Genomic DNA, 17,016 nt, shown 5'->3' with positions numbered 1-17,016 from the left:
CACTCCGAAGCGTCTACTTTTTCCAAAGCTAGACAGCTAGTGAACGACGCCTTAATAATCAGACTTCTTCCTTTTTCATCTGATTTATTAATAAAATGGCCTCAAACCACTGTCCTCTTTAGACCGTAGTGAAACTACAAAAAAAAAGTACACAAGCATTGCATTAGCAACAACGTTAGCTTAGCACGCTATACAGGTTCACTAAACATAAACAAAAAGCGTCTCATACAAAAAATGTAACATTTCGCATACTAACATAATATGTACATTCTTTACAACAACCATACTTACAGACTAACATTACAACGTAGGCGTCAGCCCGAGACGTCGTGCAGCCATATTGAACTGGCAAGAAAGCATTAAACCATGTCGCAAAGCGACCACAAGAGTTCGCTGTTAGACAGCAATAAAAACCTTGCTGTAAAACTTACCAAAAGGCAGAATACTGTCTGAGCGGGACATGTGCGTTAATTGCGTCAAATATTTTAACGTGATTAATTTTTAAAATTAATTACTGCGCGTTAACGCGATAATTTTGACAGCCCTAAAAATAATGCTTAAATGTAAAAGAGTAGAGTTGTCCCAATCACATATTTTTGCACCGGAGTTGCAGTCCTAGTCACCTGATTTTGAAGAGCTGCCGATATCTAGTCGAGTATCGAATAATTTCTAACAAAATATACTTTTTTTTTTTTTGACAATATCTTTTCATCTGGATTATTTTGTTGCTTCGTAGCAATTAAAAATCTTTAAAATGCACTCTCTTTCCACTCCATTCCGATCCTCTGAAGGGTCTTTTTTTTTTTTTTTTAATAGGTGCCATTTGGAAGTAACAGAGTGGACACTAACAGAGAGGACATTTTGTGCTAAAGATAGCCCTCAGCCTAGCTTTGCTAGCTTAATAGCTAGTACACTATCAATGATTTCATATGATTTTACAAATAAACAGAGGTGGATAGTAACGCGTCACATTTACTCAGTTACATTTACTTGAGTAACTTTTTGAGAAAAATATACTTCTAAGACTAGTATTACTAAGCCATTGTAGTGACCACTACATTATAACAAATTTCACCTAGGAACTTGTGTGGGGCATGTTGTGTTCTTGGGAGGAACTATTTAGCCGAGTCACGAGACCCCAGAGAGTCACGAGAGCCACGAGCAGCCGGACACGGCAACACAGACTCAACAACATCATCCGCTACACTGGTGACCCCGACTTGCCTCGTTAAAGTCTCAGAGGCATTTTACGAACGCTTTAAGCAATGGCAGACGCTGGCTTTCTCCAGCTACGATGTTTAATGAGTCTTCTGCGGCTGCGTGGTTCGCGTACGTGGAGGCGCAGTTTGTCCTCCATGGTATTTCGGACGATTCATGCGCTTCTACCACGTGGCGGCTATGCTCGGGTACTCGACGGCGGTCAGAGTTCAGCGATTCCTTGCTTTTCCTCCAAAAGAGGACAAAAATGGGGCTCTTAAGGGGGACCTTCTCATGTGTTTTGAACCATCACATGCTTTATCGACTTCAAAGAGGCCCGGAGTGCCAGCCACGAGAGCCCTACTGCCTGAGGTTCCCGCCAACGATGGCGGTGCTTCCGCTCGGATCCTCGCGGTCGTCCTCCCGTCCCATTGCCCGCGCAGCCACAGCACGCTCCCGCTCTGGCGCTTCCCGACGCCGACATTGCTGTTTCGTCTCCTGTACTCTACGACGATGCGCCCGCCTCCCGCCTACTCGACGACGCCCCGTCCACCTCTGGCCTTCTCGACTGCGTCCCATCTGTACCTGGCCTTCTCGACGGCGTCTCGTCCGGCGCTGGTTTTCTCGTCGACGCAGTGTCTGCTCTTGGTCTTCCTGGCGACGTCAATCCTGCACCTGCGTCTCTGGCCTCTGCTGACGTTACTCCAGCACGTTACTCCTCTGCCGGCGCCACTGGACGCCACCGCTAATCTCGGTGCTGTGCATGCGCCTCCGGAAGTCTCAGAGGTCGTTCCTCTGCCAGTGCCTGCGACCACCGCCGCCTCTCCTCGTCCACCGCTTTTGGACAACGATGACATCGCTTCAGGTCGGGTTTCGGCGTTTCCCTCCCTCCTGCTGCGGCCGGTCGACTTGGTTCGTTTTGCCAGTCGCCCTCATCCCCAGCCGGGCAACTCCGACTCCCGGGCCTGTCGCCCTCGTCTACAGCCTTGACTGGGTAACACTGCACATCGCACGTCTCGACATCATACTCGGCCACAGCTGAGCAACGCATGCCGCCTCTTTCGGCGTCCGCTTCTCCGGCCACGCCTGGGCGGTGCTGCACGACGCACTCCTCGTCCGGGACATCCAATCGTCCTCCTCGGTCGTCCATCGCCTGGCATCTCGGACGTCCTCCTGATCGTTCTGCTTGGTCGTCCACCGCCTGGCATCCTGCACGTCCTCTTGATCGTCCATTTGGTCGTCTTCCACTGGCGCCCTGGCCGTGCAACCCGACCGTTCAGTTCCGTTAAATAGGGTTAAGCCTAGCGTCCTATGTGGGTGAATTCTTGGGGGACCTGTGTAGTGAGCACTACATTATAACAGAATTCACCTAGGGAACTTCTGTGGAACTATGTAGCCGTGCGCGTTACCGGCTGAGTCACAAGACCCTAGAGCAGTGGTCTCAAACCGGTCCTCAAAGGGCCGCAGGGGGTACTGGATTTCATTCCAACCAAACGAGACAAATACCTTTTCACCAATCTGGTTTCTTACAAGTGTAATCAGTTGATTGCAATCAGGTGCTGCTTATGTTAGTAGAAACCTCATTGGTTGAACTGTTTGTGCTGGATCTGTTGGAACAAAAACCAGGACCCACTGCGGCCCTTTGTGGAGTCGGTTTGAGACCGCTGCCCTAGAGAGTCACGAGCGGCTGAACACGGCAACACAGACTCAACAACATCATCCGCTACACATACTTCTTACTTGAGTAGATTTGTGTAGAAGAAACGTTACTCCAGCTACACCGCTACTTTGGGCTACACTAGTCCTTACATTTTTCTTCTTTTAGTCCTACTCTTTTATCTACTTCTTTTTTTTGCCAGAGATGCCAACAGTAGCTCAACCAATTTCACCAATGGTACATCGGATCAATAATCCCACGACTCCCATTTTACCAATCAGAGTCAAGCTTGCCGTTCTTTGCTCACACCGGCCTGTTCAATCACATGGCGTCTTTAAAGGACGGTAAAAAAAAAAATGTATATGACATAGAGCGCCACAGTCAACGTGACTCGAAAAAGCAGATTTTAATCCCTCTCCCCGTTTTAATTTGGCACCGATTGACCAAGGAAAACCAGACATATGATCCTTTATAGTTTCATAAGAAATATGTTTTCTCCACTAGAGGGCACTCAGGTTCTTTGGACAAATAATGCTTAATTTCTGTAGAATTTTTTTCTCTCGCCGCAATTCAATGTTTTTTTTCTTTGGCTTAACTTAACTTAGTATTTTCACCAAATAGTATTTTACTTGTACTTGAGTAAATATTTTGGATAACTACTTTTACTTTTACTCAAGAAATATTATTTTGAAGTAATGCTACTCTGAATAATGCTACGTGAATAAGCTTTTTTGGCTACTCTACCCACCTCTGCAAATAAACCTTTTGAAATGATTTAATTCAATAGCTTTAACAGAGTGAACTGAACATACTTCATAAAACTGCAAAATTTGATTTTTATAGGAGGAATCAAATAAAGTTGCTTACAACAGTTGAATTTCCCGACACTGGTGTGATAATATCGTAGAAGAGTGATGTCATTAATAAATGGGGAATTTTCTTAAAAAGAAAGTTGTCATGTGTTAATGTTTCAGCTATTAATGTTTCATCATATTGCATGTATTAATGTTTCAGCTATTAATGTTTCATCATATTGCATGTATTAATGTTGCAGCTATTAATGTTTCAGCATATTGCATCACACTCATGCATCACAAAGCTTTCGTCACATGTACTATGTACCCTTTATTATGTCGCAAAGAACAACTGAGAACACTATATAAGCCTCGAACAGACAACATTCAGTGTCAGGCCGTCAGCAATTCAGCATATGTTTGCGTGTCAACTAGCCACTACCGCCTGACCTGATTGTTTCCTTTGCCTGTCAAAATCAATAAAATCCTGTGTCTGCAATATGCAACTGGTTTCTCCGTCTCGTATATGACAGAAACTAACACAACAGAGTGGACAGTGACACTTAGGATGAACAGAAAACCCTTTTTTTTGCAGCAGCCCTCCAAGTCAAAATGGATCGGACATCGCCGTCAGTGGCGGCCAATGAGTTAATGTTTAAAACTAAAAATACAGTGGTACCGCTACTCACTAAATTCATTCGTTCCGGAAGTAGTTTCGTAACTTGAAAAGTCTGTAAGTGGACACACATTTTCCATGCAAATGCCCTAATCCGTTCCACGCGCCCTAAAATTCAGACATAAATCTTTTATAATGCATAAAAAATAGATTACTGCAGAATAAACATAAAATCAGAGTTGTGCATAATGTAAAAAAACAAAACAAAACAGGAATAGAGTAAAAAAAACTGTAGTTAATACACTCATATAAAGCTGTCAGAACACGAGGGACGAATGAAGAGGATGCTGGGATACACGCATACACATACAACAGAGGTCCCTCTTAGCCAATTAGATGCCAGGAATGCTAGGCAATAGCCAATGGCAGAGCAGCTATGAGTATGTTACGTTTAGTAAACTGGGAGTTGCGAGTACCAGCCATACTGTATTTTTTTCCTTTCATATCCAGAATTTTTTATCGTAACAACAGGCTACATCTTCCCGTTGAGGCGTGTCTTAACATGAAAATTCTGTATGTAGAAACGTTTGTAAGTAGAGGTACCACTGTAAATAAATACATTTTAAAAACAATCGTTTTCACCTGATTCCGATCTTCTAAAAATAACATGATCGGGCCCAATTTCTGATCACGTGATAGGATCGAGGACATCCAGATAAAAGAGTAATATAGGTACATTAGTTCTTTATTTAACTGAAATAATCTGTATTAAGGCTTTGGGAATACAGAGAAAACTGTATTCGTGTTTAGTGTTTCAGTTATTACCTCTCTCCAAACAGGTAAAGACATCATTGCATGGATTGCTAACAAGATGAAGACCACCACAGAAGGTACATATACTAGGAGTATAACGATACACAGAAGTGACGATTTGGTACTGTATGTACCTTGGTAAGGGGGTCAAAATTCGGTACGGGTTCGGTACAACGGAAAACAAAAAGCCTTTTTGTTGTTGTTTTTTTTTGGTGTGATTTTATGCAGAAATGTGAGAAATTCCAAAAGGTTCAGATACTTTTTCATACCACTGTACAGCATGCATTGGCTTCATTCTAAGGATTATATACGGCTTTAAATTTTTTGCGGCTCCAGACATATTTGTATTTTTGAAGGTTTTTTTGGGGTCGAATATGGCTCTTCCAATATTTTGGGTTGCCGAGCCCTGGTTTAGGTGCATTACCTCTTCCGCCCGTTGGATTGGAGGTCGACTAACTCTGACATGGATTTTTTTTCTTTTGCTCAAACATTTTCGCCATCTGACTGCGTGCACGGAACCGTGATGCCCGTACCATGACAGTAGAGGACAAATAAAAATACCGTTACACTTTTAACATATACTGATGAAAAAGCTTGAATTTTGTCTATTAAAAACAGTCATTGTCACTTCCTATTAACTGCTTTTTGTCTTGTAGAAGCCCAGGCCTTTGGCACCATGTTAGTGGCCTACGGATACATCTATGCCCTGCAGAACCACAAGAAACTGATCATGTGTAATGATAGCAGCCTTTACCGGTTCCAGGTAGAAAAACATGTACTTTTACAAATTACTGTTTTTCTAAATCATTTTGTCAAAGGAAAGACGAGTGCACTATCATGTTAGTGTTCTCATAAAGAGTATAAGTGTGAATTGTACTGTACATTTCTATTATTGCTGTCTACCATTGACTCGTTCACTACAAAAGACGTATAAACAATATTCTTTTTTGATGTTCACCTGCTCATAACTAAATAATGAAAAAGAGTAGAAACAAATTTTGTTTTATGATGAAAGATGGGAATCTAATCTTTCTTTGTGTAAGTTCACTGTTTATGTAGCCATAGAACACAATATTCTGTGGCACTTGAAAGAACCAAACCAGTTAAGTAGAAAGTAGGCCTGCACAAACTATCGTTTGAACATTGCCATCGCAATGTGCGATGACAAATGCTTTGGTAGTAATATCTTCATTTATTTTGCTTGGAATGAAAAAAGACAAAAGAAAATGGAAAAAAATTAAATCATTATCATTTTACACAAAACTGGGCCAGACAGTATTGGCAACCTTTTGAAAAACCATGTGATGCTTCTCTAATTTGTGTAATTAACAGCATCTGTTACTTACCTGTGGCACATAACAGGTGGGGGCAATACCTAAATCATACTTGCATCCAGTTAAAATGGATTAAAGTTGACTCCACCACTGTCCTGTGTCCTTGTGAGTACCACACTGAGCATGGAGAAAAGAAAGAAGACCAAAGAACTGTCCGAGGACTTGAGAAGCAAAATTGTGAAGAAGCATGGGCAATCTCAAGGCTACAAGTCCATCTCTGAAGACCTGAATGTTCCTGTGTCGACCGTCCGACGTGTCATTGATAAGTGTAAAGCCCATGGCACTGTGGCTAACCTCCCTAGATGTGGACGGAAAAGAAAAATTGATGAGAGATTTCAATGAAAGATTGTAAGGATTGTGGATAAAGAACCTTGACTAAATTCCAAACAAGTTCAAGATGTCCTGCAGTCCGAGGGTAAAACAGTGTCCGTACTATCCGTCGGCGTCTGAGTGAAAAGGGACTCTATGGCCCCACATCTGACCCAGAGACACAAAAACCCAGGCTTGAGTTTGCCAAAACTTACCTGAGAAAGCCAAAAACGTTTTGGAAGAATGTTCTCTGGTCAGATGAGATAAAAGTAGAGCTTTTTGGGAAAAGACGTTAGCATAGAGTTTAGAGGGGAAAAAATGAGGCCCTTAAAGAAAAGAACACGGTCCCCACAGTCAAACATGGTGGAGGTTCCCTGATGTTTTGGGGTTGCCTTGCTACCTCTTTCACTGGACTGCTTAACTGTGTGCATGGCATTATAAAATCTGAAGACTACCAACACATTTTGCAGCATCACGTAGGGCCCAGTGTGAGAAAGCTGGGTCTCCCTCAGAGGTCATGGGTCTTCCAGCAGGACAATGACCCAAAACACACTTCAAAAAGCACTAGGAAATGGTTTGAGAGAAAGCACTGGAGACTTCTAAAGTGGCCAGCAATTAGTCCAGACCTGAATCCCATAGAACACCTGTGAAGTGATCTGAAAATAGCAGTTTGGAGAAAGCACCCTTCAAATCTCAGAGACCTGGAGCAGTTGGCCAAAGACAAATGTAAGAACGACGAGCATTGTAAGAAATTCATTGATTAATACCGGACGCGGTTGTCCGCAGTTATTTTGTCTAAAGGTTGTGCTACCAAGTATTAGGCTGAGGGTAACAACACTTTTGTCCGGCCAATTTTAGAGTTTTGTGTAAAATGACAGTGATTTAATTTTTTTTTACCACTCACTTTTGTGTTTTTTCATTGTAAGCAAAATAAATGAAGATATTGCTACCAAAGCATTTTTAATTGCAATCATTTTCTGGGAGAAATTGAACATTATCTGACAGAATTGCAGGGGTGCCACTTTTGGCTAGCAGTGTAAGTACTTTCCATTTACCATTTTATTTTGCTTTGACGCTGATGATAACGAGAACAGCTTCTCACTTACATAATGAATGAGTGGCTACAGCCCCCTTCAGACTGTGTACCTAGCTTAACGATGATTAACACATTTGTGCTTTTAATCGTAGAGCTCCCGAGGCTTCTCTGGCAAGATAAAGCTACAAACTTGTCATCCACCATTTACTTTAAGTACCACCTATATTGGTGACCAGGAAAAACAGTTTGGTCGCACTGCTTTTTATGAGGCAGCCTGAGAGGCTGTAAGAGCATGAAACAGAAAAACATAAATATATATTTTTAATTAAAAATCCGATCCTTTGCAGCCGATTCCGATCCTCTAAAAGATGGCGCAAATGCCCCCATTTCCGATCATATGATCGGATCAGGACATCTCTAATGAATACAATGTGGTCATAGCAGGAGTGAAAGTGGGCCAGAACGGCCCGTTCCGCCATGACTTTCCGAGCCGAAACGCCATTGCTGCACACGGTGCTTTGATCCCGAAAAATATGACGGCAACTGTCAAAACTCGTGTGATTTGTGATGGTTTGTTTAAAGTTTTGCATTTTGTCAAATGATGCCCTCTGGTACCTTTTATGACTGAAAACCAGACGTGTTCGGCCCACATGAGGCTATAAGTTGTTTCAGTTGATGTTGGAATTTGTGGTTAAGTTTGGCGATACTGTTTGTTTAGTTATGTTTAGCGATTTGCTATGAGAGAAGTGTAAATACATTAGCATTCATAGCATCTAAGCTAGCGGACTTTATTTTGCAGATTGGACTGATATGATTTACTAAATTTACATATTGACTGTACTGGAAGAACGTTTGACGTATATCTTAAAGAAAAAACGAAAAGTAAACGTTTACACTAGCTTCAACTTTAATGTACAGCCAATGTTCTTAAAGAGTTAAAATTTAGGTTTTTCATTTAGGAAATGTCGGGAGAAATTAGGAGATGGAGGTTGAGGTTACTGCTGCCACTTCCACCCCCGTGTCATAGTGAGTCAACCAGTCTTCCCAAACAGAGCTATTGAAGTCTGGTGGAAATTCTTCTAAGTTTTAATATCGCAATGTATCGCAACACAATCCCCAGATTCTTATTTCATAATCGGGAATAATCGGGATTTTCTTGTTAGGTAAAATCGAACACCCCTAGTACAGATACACAAAAATGTACATAAGTACAGTAACGAAGTTCGTTACATTCCACCACAGCATATTAGAATGACACCTGTACCCTTATTGTAGTCGATTTGTTTGCAGCTGTGCATGTTAGCAAACTGACAATTAACCTTTTCTTTTATTCTCCACGTTCACCATTCTAGACTCCATACTTTTGGCCTACACAGAAGTGGGTTGCCGATGACACGGACTATGGTGAGTTCATTCGGTACTTACTGTTGAAAGTAACCAGTTACTCCTATTTTGTAGGAAGGAGTGTGTTGACTTCGCAGAATTTGCCTTGTTTTTTAGTATACTGCAGAAATAATAATTTTTGTCTTATTAATTAATTAATTGATGAATGTCTTATGGCTTTCTAGCCATTTATCTGGCGAAGAGAAACATTCGCAAGAAAGGCATGCTGGAACCGTATGAACAGGTACTGTGTATGCCAACTTTGTTGTTCTGATTGTAGGCATAAAATTGAACTGAATAAAAATGTTTTCTCTTGTTAGTTATGGCAAATTGGCAACTCTGACATTTTTTGAGTTGGTTGTTATTATGTAATTACTAATGCACAGGATTTAAAATAAATGTAACTAGAAAATGCCATTTCTGGAGAAATTGCAATGGCAGCTTTGCTGTGGTGGTTGCTACAGTGGTATGAAAAAGTATCTAAACCTTTGGAATTTCTCACATTTCGGCATAAAATCACCATCAAATGTGATCTGATCGTTGTGAAAATCACACATATGTAAAAACAGTGTCTGCTTTAACTAAAACCACCCAAACATTTATAGATTTTCATATTTTAATGAGGATAGCATGCAAACAATGACAGAAGGGGGAATAATAGGTAAGTGAACTCTCTGCCTAAGGAGACATAAAGAGCAATTGAAACCAATTTTTACCAAACAGTTTAAGTTAGGTGTGTCCCCAATCACTGATGAGTGGTTTAAAGCTGCCCTGCCCACTATAAAACACACACCTAGTAAGAATTGTCTTGATGATAAGCATTGTCTGATGTGCATCATGGCTCGGTCAAAAGAGCTGTCTGAAGACGTGCGATCAAGGATTGTTGGTTTGTATAAAGCTGGGAAAGGATACAAAATCATCTCTAAAAGTCTGGATGTTTATCAGTCGACAGTCAGAGAAGTTGTCGACAAATGGAGAGTTTGTCACTGTTGCTTCTCTTCCAAGGAGTGGCCGTTCACCAAAGATGATGGCAAGAGTTCAGCACAGAATACTCAGAGAGGTAAAAAAAACAAGCCTACAGTGTCTGCAAAAGACTTAGAAATCACTGGCACAGTCCAATATCTCTGTGCACACATCAACTATATGTAAAACTATGGCCAATCCTGGTGTTCATGGGTGGACTCCACAGAGGAAGCCACTGCTGTCTAAAAAAACATTGTTGCTCGTTTAATGTTCGCAAAACGGCACTTGGACACTCCACAGAAGTTTTGGCAAAATATTTTGTGGACTGATGAAACCAAAGTTGAGTTGTTTGGGAGTAACTCAAAAAGTCATGTGTGTAGGAAAAATGGGAATGCTCACCAATATCAACACTTCATCGCCACCGTGAAGCATGGTGGAGGCAGCATCATGATTTGGGGCTGTTTAGCTGCCTCAGGGCCTGGACAACTTGCAATCATTAATGGAAGAATGAATTCAAAAGTTTATTAGGATGTTTTGCAGGAAAACCTTAGGCTGTCTGTCAAACATTTGGAGCTGAAAAGAGGATGGATGCTGCAACAAGACAATGATCCAAAACAGAGAAGTAAATCAACTTCAGAATGGTTTCTGAAGAACAAAATACAGGTTCTGGACTGGCCAAATCAAAGTCCAGACTTGAATCCCATTGAGATGCTGTGGCATGACCTAAAGACAGTGGTTCATGCCAGACATCCCAGGAATCTGACTGAACTACAGCAGTTTTGTCGAGAAGAATGGGCCGAGATTAGTCCTGATCAATGTGCCACATTGATCTGCAGCTACAGAAAGCATTTGGTTGAAGTTATTGCTGCCTAAGGGGGGTGGGCACAAAATATTATGGCCTAATGAATGTCATTATCCCCTCCATAGTAATAATGGCAACAGCGACATCAATGGCAACCAATAAGTTAGTAAGGAATTGACCTGAAAATGCCTCATAATGAATCGGAAGTGACTGACACGAAGTGGTAAATCATCTTCACGCAATTCCTCCAGAAATTGCATCATCTTGTTAGTAGTGTAATGGTTCATGACCAAGAGTAGAGTTTGAAATATCTACTTTTTTCAAAACAGGCACATTACAACCGCCTGCATAAATGGCTTTACCACAAGTGGGACTTCATCGTGATGCAGGCCACTGAACAGTACAAGTATGTATTGACATCGTTAAGGAAAATAATCAAATATTGAAGTTCCAGGTACCTCTATAAGTCTATAACATTATCACTCATTTATTTTGTGTATTAGGGCAAGTAGAGAGAGAAAGAAGCCAGATCGTGTCGTGTTTGATTGCCAGGAGAGAGCTTACTGGGTTGTGAATAGGCCACCGGTAAGAGTGCTTATTTATATATTCAATATATAGGCTACTGTATTTAATTTGAGTGACATGTTACGTTGGATAATTTCCTACATGTATCCAGCGTCGTACACACAGTGCTTTGGATAATGGTCCAGATCGCCTTATTGATCCCAACACCGATGAGGTAACAGGTCAGTACTCACTCACTCACTCACTCACTCACTCACTCACTCACTCACTCACTCACTCACTCACTCACTCACTCACTCACTCACTCACTCACTCACTCACTCACTCACTCACTCACTCACTCACTCACTCACTCACTCACTCACTCACTCACTCACTCACGTCACATCATACTCGATCATTGCACTAATGGAACATCTTCATTACTCTTAGCGTATGCAGGAACACACAATGTAAGCCGGTTTCCATTTTTAAGCTCAGAACCAACAGCGAATTTTCCCTGGTTTTTCCGAACTTCAAACAACCACAATTTTTCCTGCTCAAACTTATTCTGTTTTTTCTCTTCTCTTTTCTTCCAGATTTGCTTTCATAATGGCAATGAGTGTGACGGGCAATCTTCACTCGTATACTGTAAATCCTTGTACTTGTACAACATGTTGGCATCATGCAAAACGCAGACGATAGAATTCCCATAAGTCTTCAACCTTCTATAATGGACAGTAGTTTATTTATGATCTCAAAATATAAATACAGTGGTACCTCGAGATACGATCGCTTCGAAACGCGATTTTATCAACATCCGACGTAAAATTTGACTCACCATTTGTTTTTACATCCAACGACATGCTCGAAATATGACGATTTATGACAGCGCCGCAGTTTCTTTGTTTTGCCCGAAGACGGCTGCACGGCGGATTTTCTTGTGAGAGAAAACACGGGTTCCAAGGTTACTGCAGGTGGTGAAAAAGGAAAGAGGTGACGCTTACCATTGAAATGAAGATAGAAAAATACAGTATGAGCGTGGTGTGCACATCCGTGAACTGGCTCAATAATACGGCCGTAGAATGTCTACAATTTCGGCAGTCCTCCTCCGACCGCCATTTGCCAGTCTTTACACGTTAAGGTGACAATCATTATTGTGGTAACATCGCCAAAGAAATCGCCAGCTTCATCAGATTTCTAATCATTTATTCCATCAATTTGAGCAATACAACACACCCACTGTCTGCCGTACTTGACACCAGCAACAAAACATTAAAAGAGAAAGTAAAATCTCCACTGCACTCTCTAGCTCACTGTCAGGTACAGCACCCAAAAAAATGTCTGCCACATTAGAACCCGATTTGTTACATTATTACAGGAATTATTAATATTATAATATTATTCCAATTTTTATTTATAATTTATTTGTTTTGCTATTTGTAATTGCCATTTCCAGTAGTATCAGCAGTATTTGTTAATGATTTAGTGTAGGTTTTAGAGCTGTGGAACAAATTCATGTATAATGTATTCTAAAGGGAAAATCCTGCTCGACATATGACAATTTCGACTTACAAACAAGGTCCTGGAACGAATTAACTTCGTATGTAGAGGTACCACTCACTGTATCCTGTATTTATTGCTATTGCTCAACAACCCGTTTCATTCCAATTCAAATTAAGTTTTTTTTCCATTGCTGTTTATCAATCTTCTCTGTCTTTCAGAAAATCTCGTTTGACCAATACAGACGCATTGTAAGTATCGAACTGTGAGTGTATTTTCTTCAAATTAATGCTCTTCTATTCGGCCTAGAGAGATCAGTGAGGGAAAACAATGATTTAAAAAGACCAAACTATAATTATAATCAGTGCTTGGCCCCCTGTTATTTTCTCTGTATATTAATGACCTGCCAAATTCATGTGTAAATGTTGAATCTCGAATGTATGCTGATGACGCCGTCATCTTCACCAGTGCAAAAAATACTCAAGACGCAGCTTCTGCGCTCACATCGGCTATGATTCCTGTAAATGATTGGCTCAACAAATCTTGCCTTCTACTAAACACAAGTAAAACTGTTTGTATGATGTTTACAAAGAAACCTTTGGACATCAAACATTCAGGCGTATTTTTGGGAGGACAGGAATTACAAATTGTCTCCGAATTCAAGTACCTTGGAGTTACACTTGATTCCACACTCTCTTTTAAAAGCCATATTAAACGAATTTGTAACACTGTAAAATTCAACCTGAATAATTTTAAACAAATAAGATCTTTTATAACACTTGGGGCTGCTAGAATGTTTCTACACTCAATGATTTTATCACACATTGAATACTGCATTACTTGTTGGCAACTGGTGGGTGTAAATACATGCAGTAGGATAGAATCACTCTACATGAAATCGTTAAAGGTTTTTGCCAGAAAACCAATGTCATTCCATGTGTGTAACATTTTAAAAACGTACTGCTTATTGAGCCTTGAGAATTTGAAAATTTTTAAAACTGCCTGTCTAATGTACAAGGTGTTACATGGATTTGCCCCACCTCCCATGTCGGACTTTCTAAAAAAAAAGGGCTCACAGAGGTCTCGGGACCAGGGCCTCCTCTAGAGGGGACTGTGAGGTTCCAATCAGAAAAACAGCCTTCGGTCACAATTCTCTCTCTGTAAAGGCCTGTAAAACCTGGAACAGTTTACCACTCGCCATCAGGCAATGTCCCACAATACGAACTTTCAAAACTCAGCTCAAGCAGTGGTTGAAAGCAAATCAGTCTTGCAATCACTGACTTTTAAGTTCTCAGTAACGTATTGTATTGTGTTGTTTTATTGTAATCTTTTGTTATTTCTTTCCTTTTTGTATCTTTGTGTCACCTGTTTAGGGACTACAGATGTAAATTAGCATATACTTGCTACAATCTGGCATATTTACATCTTTTTAGATGTTCATCAATGTGCACTGTCCCTATTAAATAAATAAATTAAATTAAATTAAAAACACATAATTAAACAGATATATATGGCGCTAAACACTCAGGTGACTTGAAGTTCCGCTTTGAGACCCCCAATTTGGCCAAATTTCTAAATTGTTCAGTAAGCATGTCTAATACATCATTGGAAAGCTTAAAATCTCAATTTTCTGGAGGATTTTTTTTTTTTTTTTTAAAGTAGGTCGGCATTTAAAAAAAAAACATTTAAACCCCTAAGCCCTAACTCGAGGTTAGAGCATGAGAGGGCATAATTAAAGACACCGTGATTTTAATGAGATATTATTGCGTACTTACCTTGTTTCGATCCAAAAACTCCGTATAGCATGTCTCACCGAGTGTCAAGACACAGATGTGAATGGCCACAGCCAGACTTTTGGGGGATTTTAGGGGTGAAACACGGTAATTTAACAAGGGTCGCAATGCAGAAATCGCAGACATCAAGGAGTGGTCTAAATTTTCTTTTTTAAATAATTATCCTTTTAAAGTTTTTTTTTTCAATTTTATTTGTTTGGATAAATCATTTATCATCTAAAATATCATGGAAAATGCGACAGTTACAAAAAAAGAAAGAAAAAAATACAATTCAGCGATAGCTATGCGGTAGATATCCATGACCTGATTACAGACACTTTTTCATTTTTAATTTTTTTTCATTGTGACGTAATTTGTTTCAAAGTTTAAGATATGCGAGTGAATAATTTTATTAAGTAGTTTTTTTTAACCTAAATATTAGACATTCATTAATGATTCTAAGCTAAAATTATATTTCGAATATTAAATATAATTACTTACTTTCTTTTTATAACTGGGTTGCAACAAAAGTGGTTGTGCTGTGTCTGTAAATAGGGGTCTCCAGGGTAAAATGAACCAATTATAAATAGTTCGGGGGCTTAATATGCCATAAATCTGCTATGGCGGCATATAGACATCAAACACAACAGTTCTTTTGGCTTAAAATACAGCAGTTTATTTTAAAGAGGGGTGCAAGAGCAGAAACTGCTTTTACAGCCTTGTCTGTGTTTTCCGCCATATATTATTATTTTATTATTATATTAGTTATTGAAATGGTACATGGTAAACAAGAACTGTGCTGAAATTGAGTGTCTGTTGTATTGTGTTGCTGGTGTGTGCAGATAATGAACTTTACAGATCCTGATGTTTTGTGGCTACAAATTGCATTGCAATTTCTCTTTTCTTCTATTATAGAACATGTTCTACCAACAAGCCATCATGAGATCAAAAGTCAAATCGAGCGTGTCACTCGGAGCGTAAGTTCTTGAAGAATTGATTTCATTTGTTAAATTTTCCCTTTCCAAAATAACCCCTCCAAAAGTTTTAATAAAATAACATATTATTTCATCATGATCACACTGGGTGACTAGGTGCTGTAGGCGAAAGTGTAGCTAGGAGCCCCCAATGACAATATATATTTATAAATATTGTTCATTTATTCACTCATTCATTTTTCGAGCCGCTTATCCTCAACAGCAGGGGAGCTCATTGTTTTTTGCTCCAAGATCTACTTTTCAGGGTGACAAGGGGGTGGTCAACATTTTTTAAAATCTTTTTTTAATGTACATATTTAATTATGTTGTGTGAGGAACATATGAGGTGATGTTGCTATGTTGCCCACACAAGATAATCAACTATGTGCATTAAAAAAAACAACAACAACAATTTTTTTTTTTTGATGCCGCAAGCTACCCACACTCGCGTTGTGATCGATTGGTCGATCGCAATTGATGTATTGGGCACCCCTGTTTGTTCGGGAGTATTTTTTCCCCGGGAATTAATTTTTTCCCTAGAGCAAATTTTCGCCCCTCCTTCTAGATGGTGCTCGTCTTGCTCATCTATACTGATCATGATGCATTATCATTTGGAAATGTATATTTTGCTCGTCTCATAATTGTTATTTCGTAACAGATTGGTCAAATACATCACAACCTACAAAAACCACGATCCCTTTCTGGCACCCTGCCTGCCCAGCAACCCCTGGCAGACGGACAATGACTCATATTGGAATCTCAATATGAGAAGGTGAGGACATCACTGAATATAGGGTATTTTACTGCAAGCAGCATACAACATTTAACGCTACAGGTAGTCCCCGGGTTACGGCATACCCGACTTGCGTGATTTCGACTTTACGACACTGGAGTCTCATCTGCTATTGTGTTACCAGTATTGATTGATTCCAGTTTGCATGCTATTATTTTGGCGCAGGAAGCATTGAGCAGGTAGAACTTCCGCACGCGAGTAATGTAGTGTATTTGCTCCCGCGAAGAAGTCGTGCAGCTGATTGAGAGAGAGAGGGGAAAGAAAGCCTGTGCGCACATTTGTTACTTGTAAAGCATCCACAGAGGCAACATACTAGTATATGACCTTTTTTCACTGTTTATTGTGCGTTTTCTATCATGGTCAAAAACTTGGAGCGAGTTTATGTGATATTTTTTGTTGATGTGCGGACGCTAACTGATACATGCTAATCATTTGTGTGGATTGTTGTCGCTGTATCAGCAGCTAGTTATTAACGTAATTTTGAATTGCTGTTATTGAAGATGAAACTGATTTCATTTCATTTTTATTTTAGTTTTATCCTGCAAGTGTTGATGTCATGAGCAGCT

At 40.1% G+C, this 17,016-nt stretch overlaps 1 protein-coding gene across 1 annotated transcript in view; it reads left to right on the top strand.

Annotated features, from left to right (window-relative positions):
• rgs9a (regulator of G protein signaling 9a) overlaps nt 1-17,016 on the top strand; it is a 50,261-nt gene that overhangs the window by 14,437 nt on the left and 18,808 nt on the right. The window contains exons 3-12 of the mRNA XM_057861034.1: nt 5,104-5,154; nt 5,734-5,840; nt 9,109-9,160; nt 9,325-9,383; nt 11,234-11,310; nt 11,408-11,489; nt 11,581-11,643; nt 13,133-13,162; nt 15,599-15,660; nt 16,316-16,429. Of these exons, the coding sequence (XP_057717017.1) occupies nt 5,104-5,154; nt 5,734-5,840; nt 9,109-9,160; nt 9,325-9,383; nt 11,234-11,310; nt 11,408-11,489; nt 11,581-11,643; nt 13,133-13,162; nt 15,599-15,660; nt 16,316-16,429 (697 nt within the window). The remainder of the gene's footprint in view (nt 1-5,103; nt 5,155-5,733; nt 5,841-9,108; nt 9,161-9,324; nt 9,384-11,233; nt 11,311-11,407; nt 11,490-11,580; nt 11,644-13,132; nt 13,163-15,598; nt 15,661-16,315; nt 16,430-17,016) is intronic.

The sequence above is a fragment of the Corythoichthys intestinalis genome, chromosome 16 (assembly GCF_030265065.1).
Source record: "Corythoichthys intestinalis isolate RoL2023-P3 chromosome 16, ASM3026506v1, whole genome shotgun sequence".
NCBI lineage: Eukaryota > Metazoa > Chordata > Actinopteri > Syngnathiformes > Syngnathidae > Corythoichthys > Corythoichthys intestinalis.
This window is presented reverse-complemented; position numbering and strand designations above follow the sequence as displayed.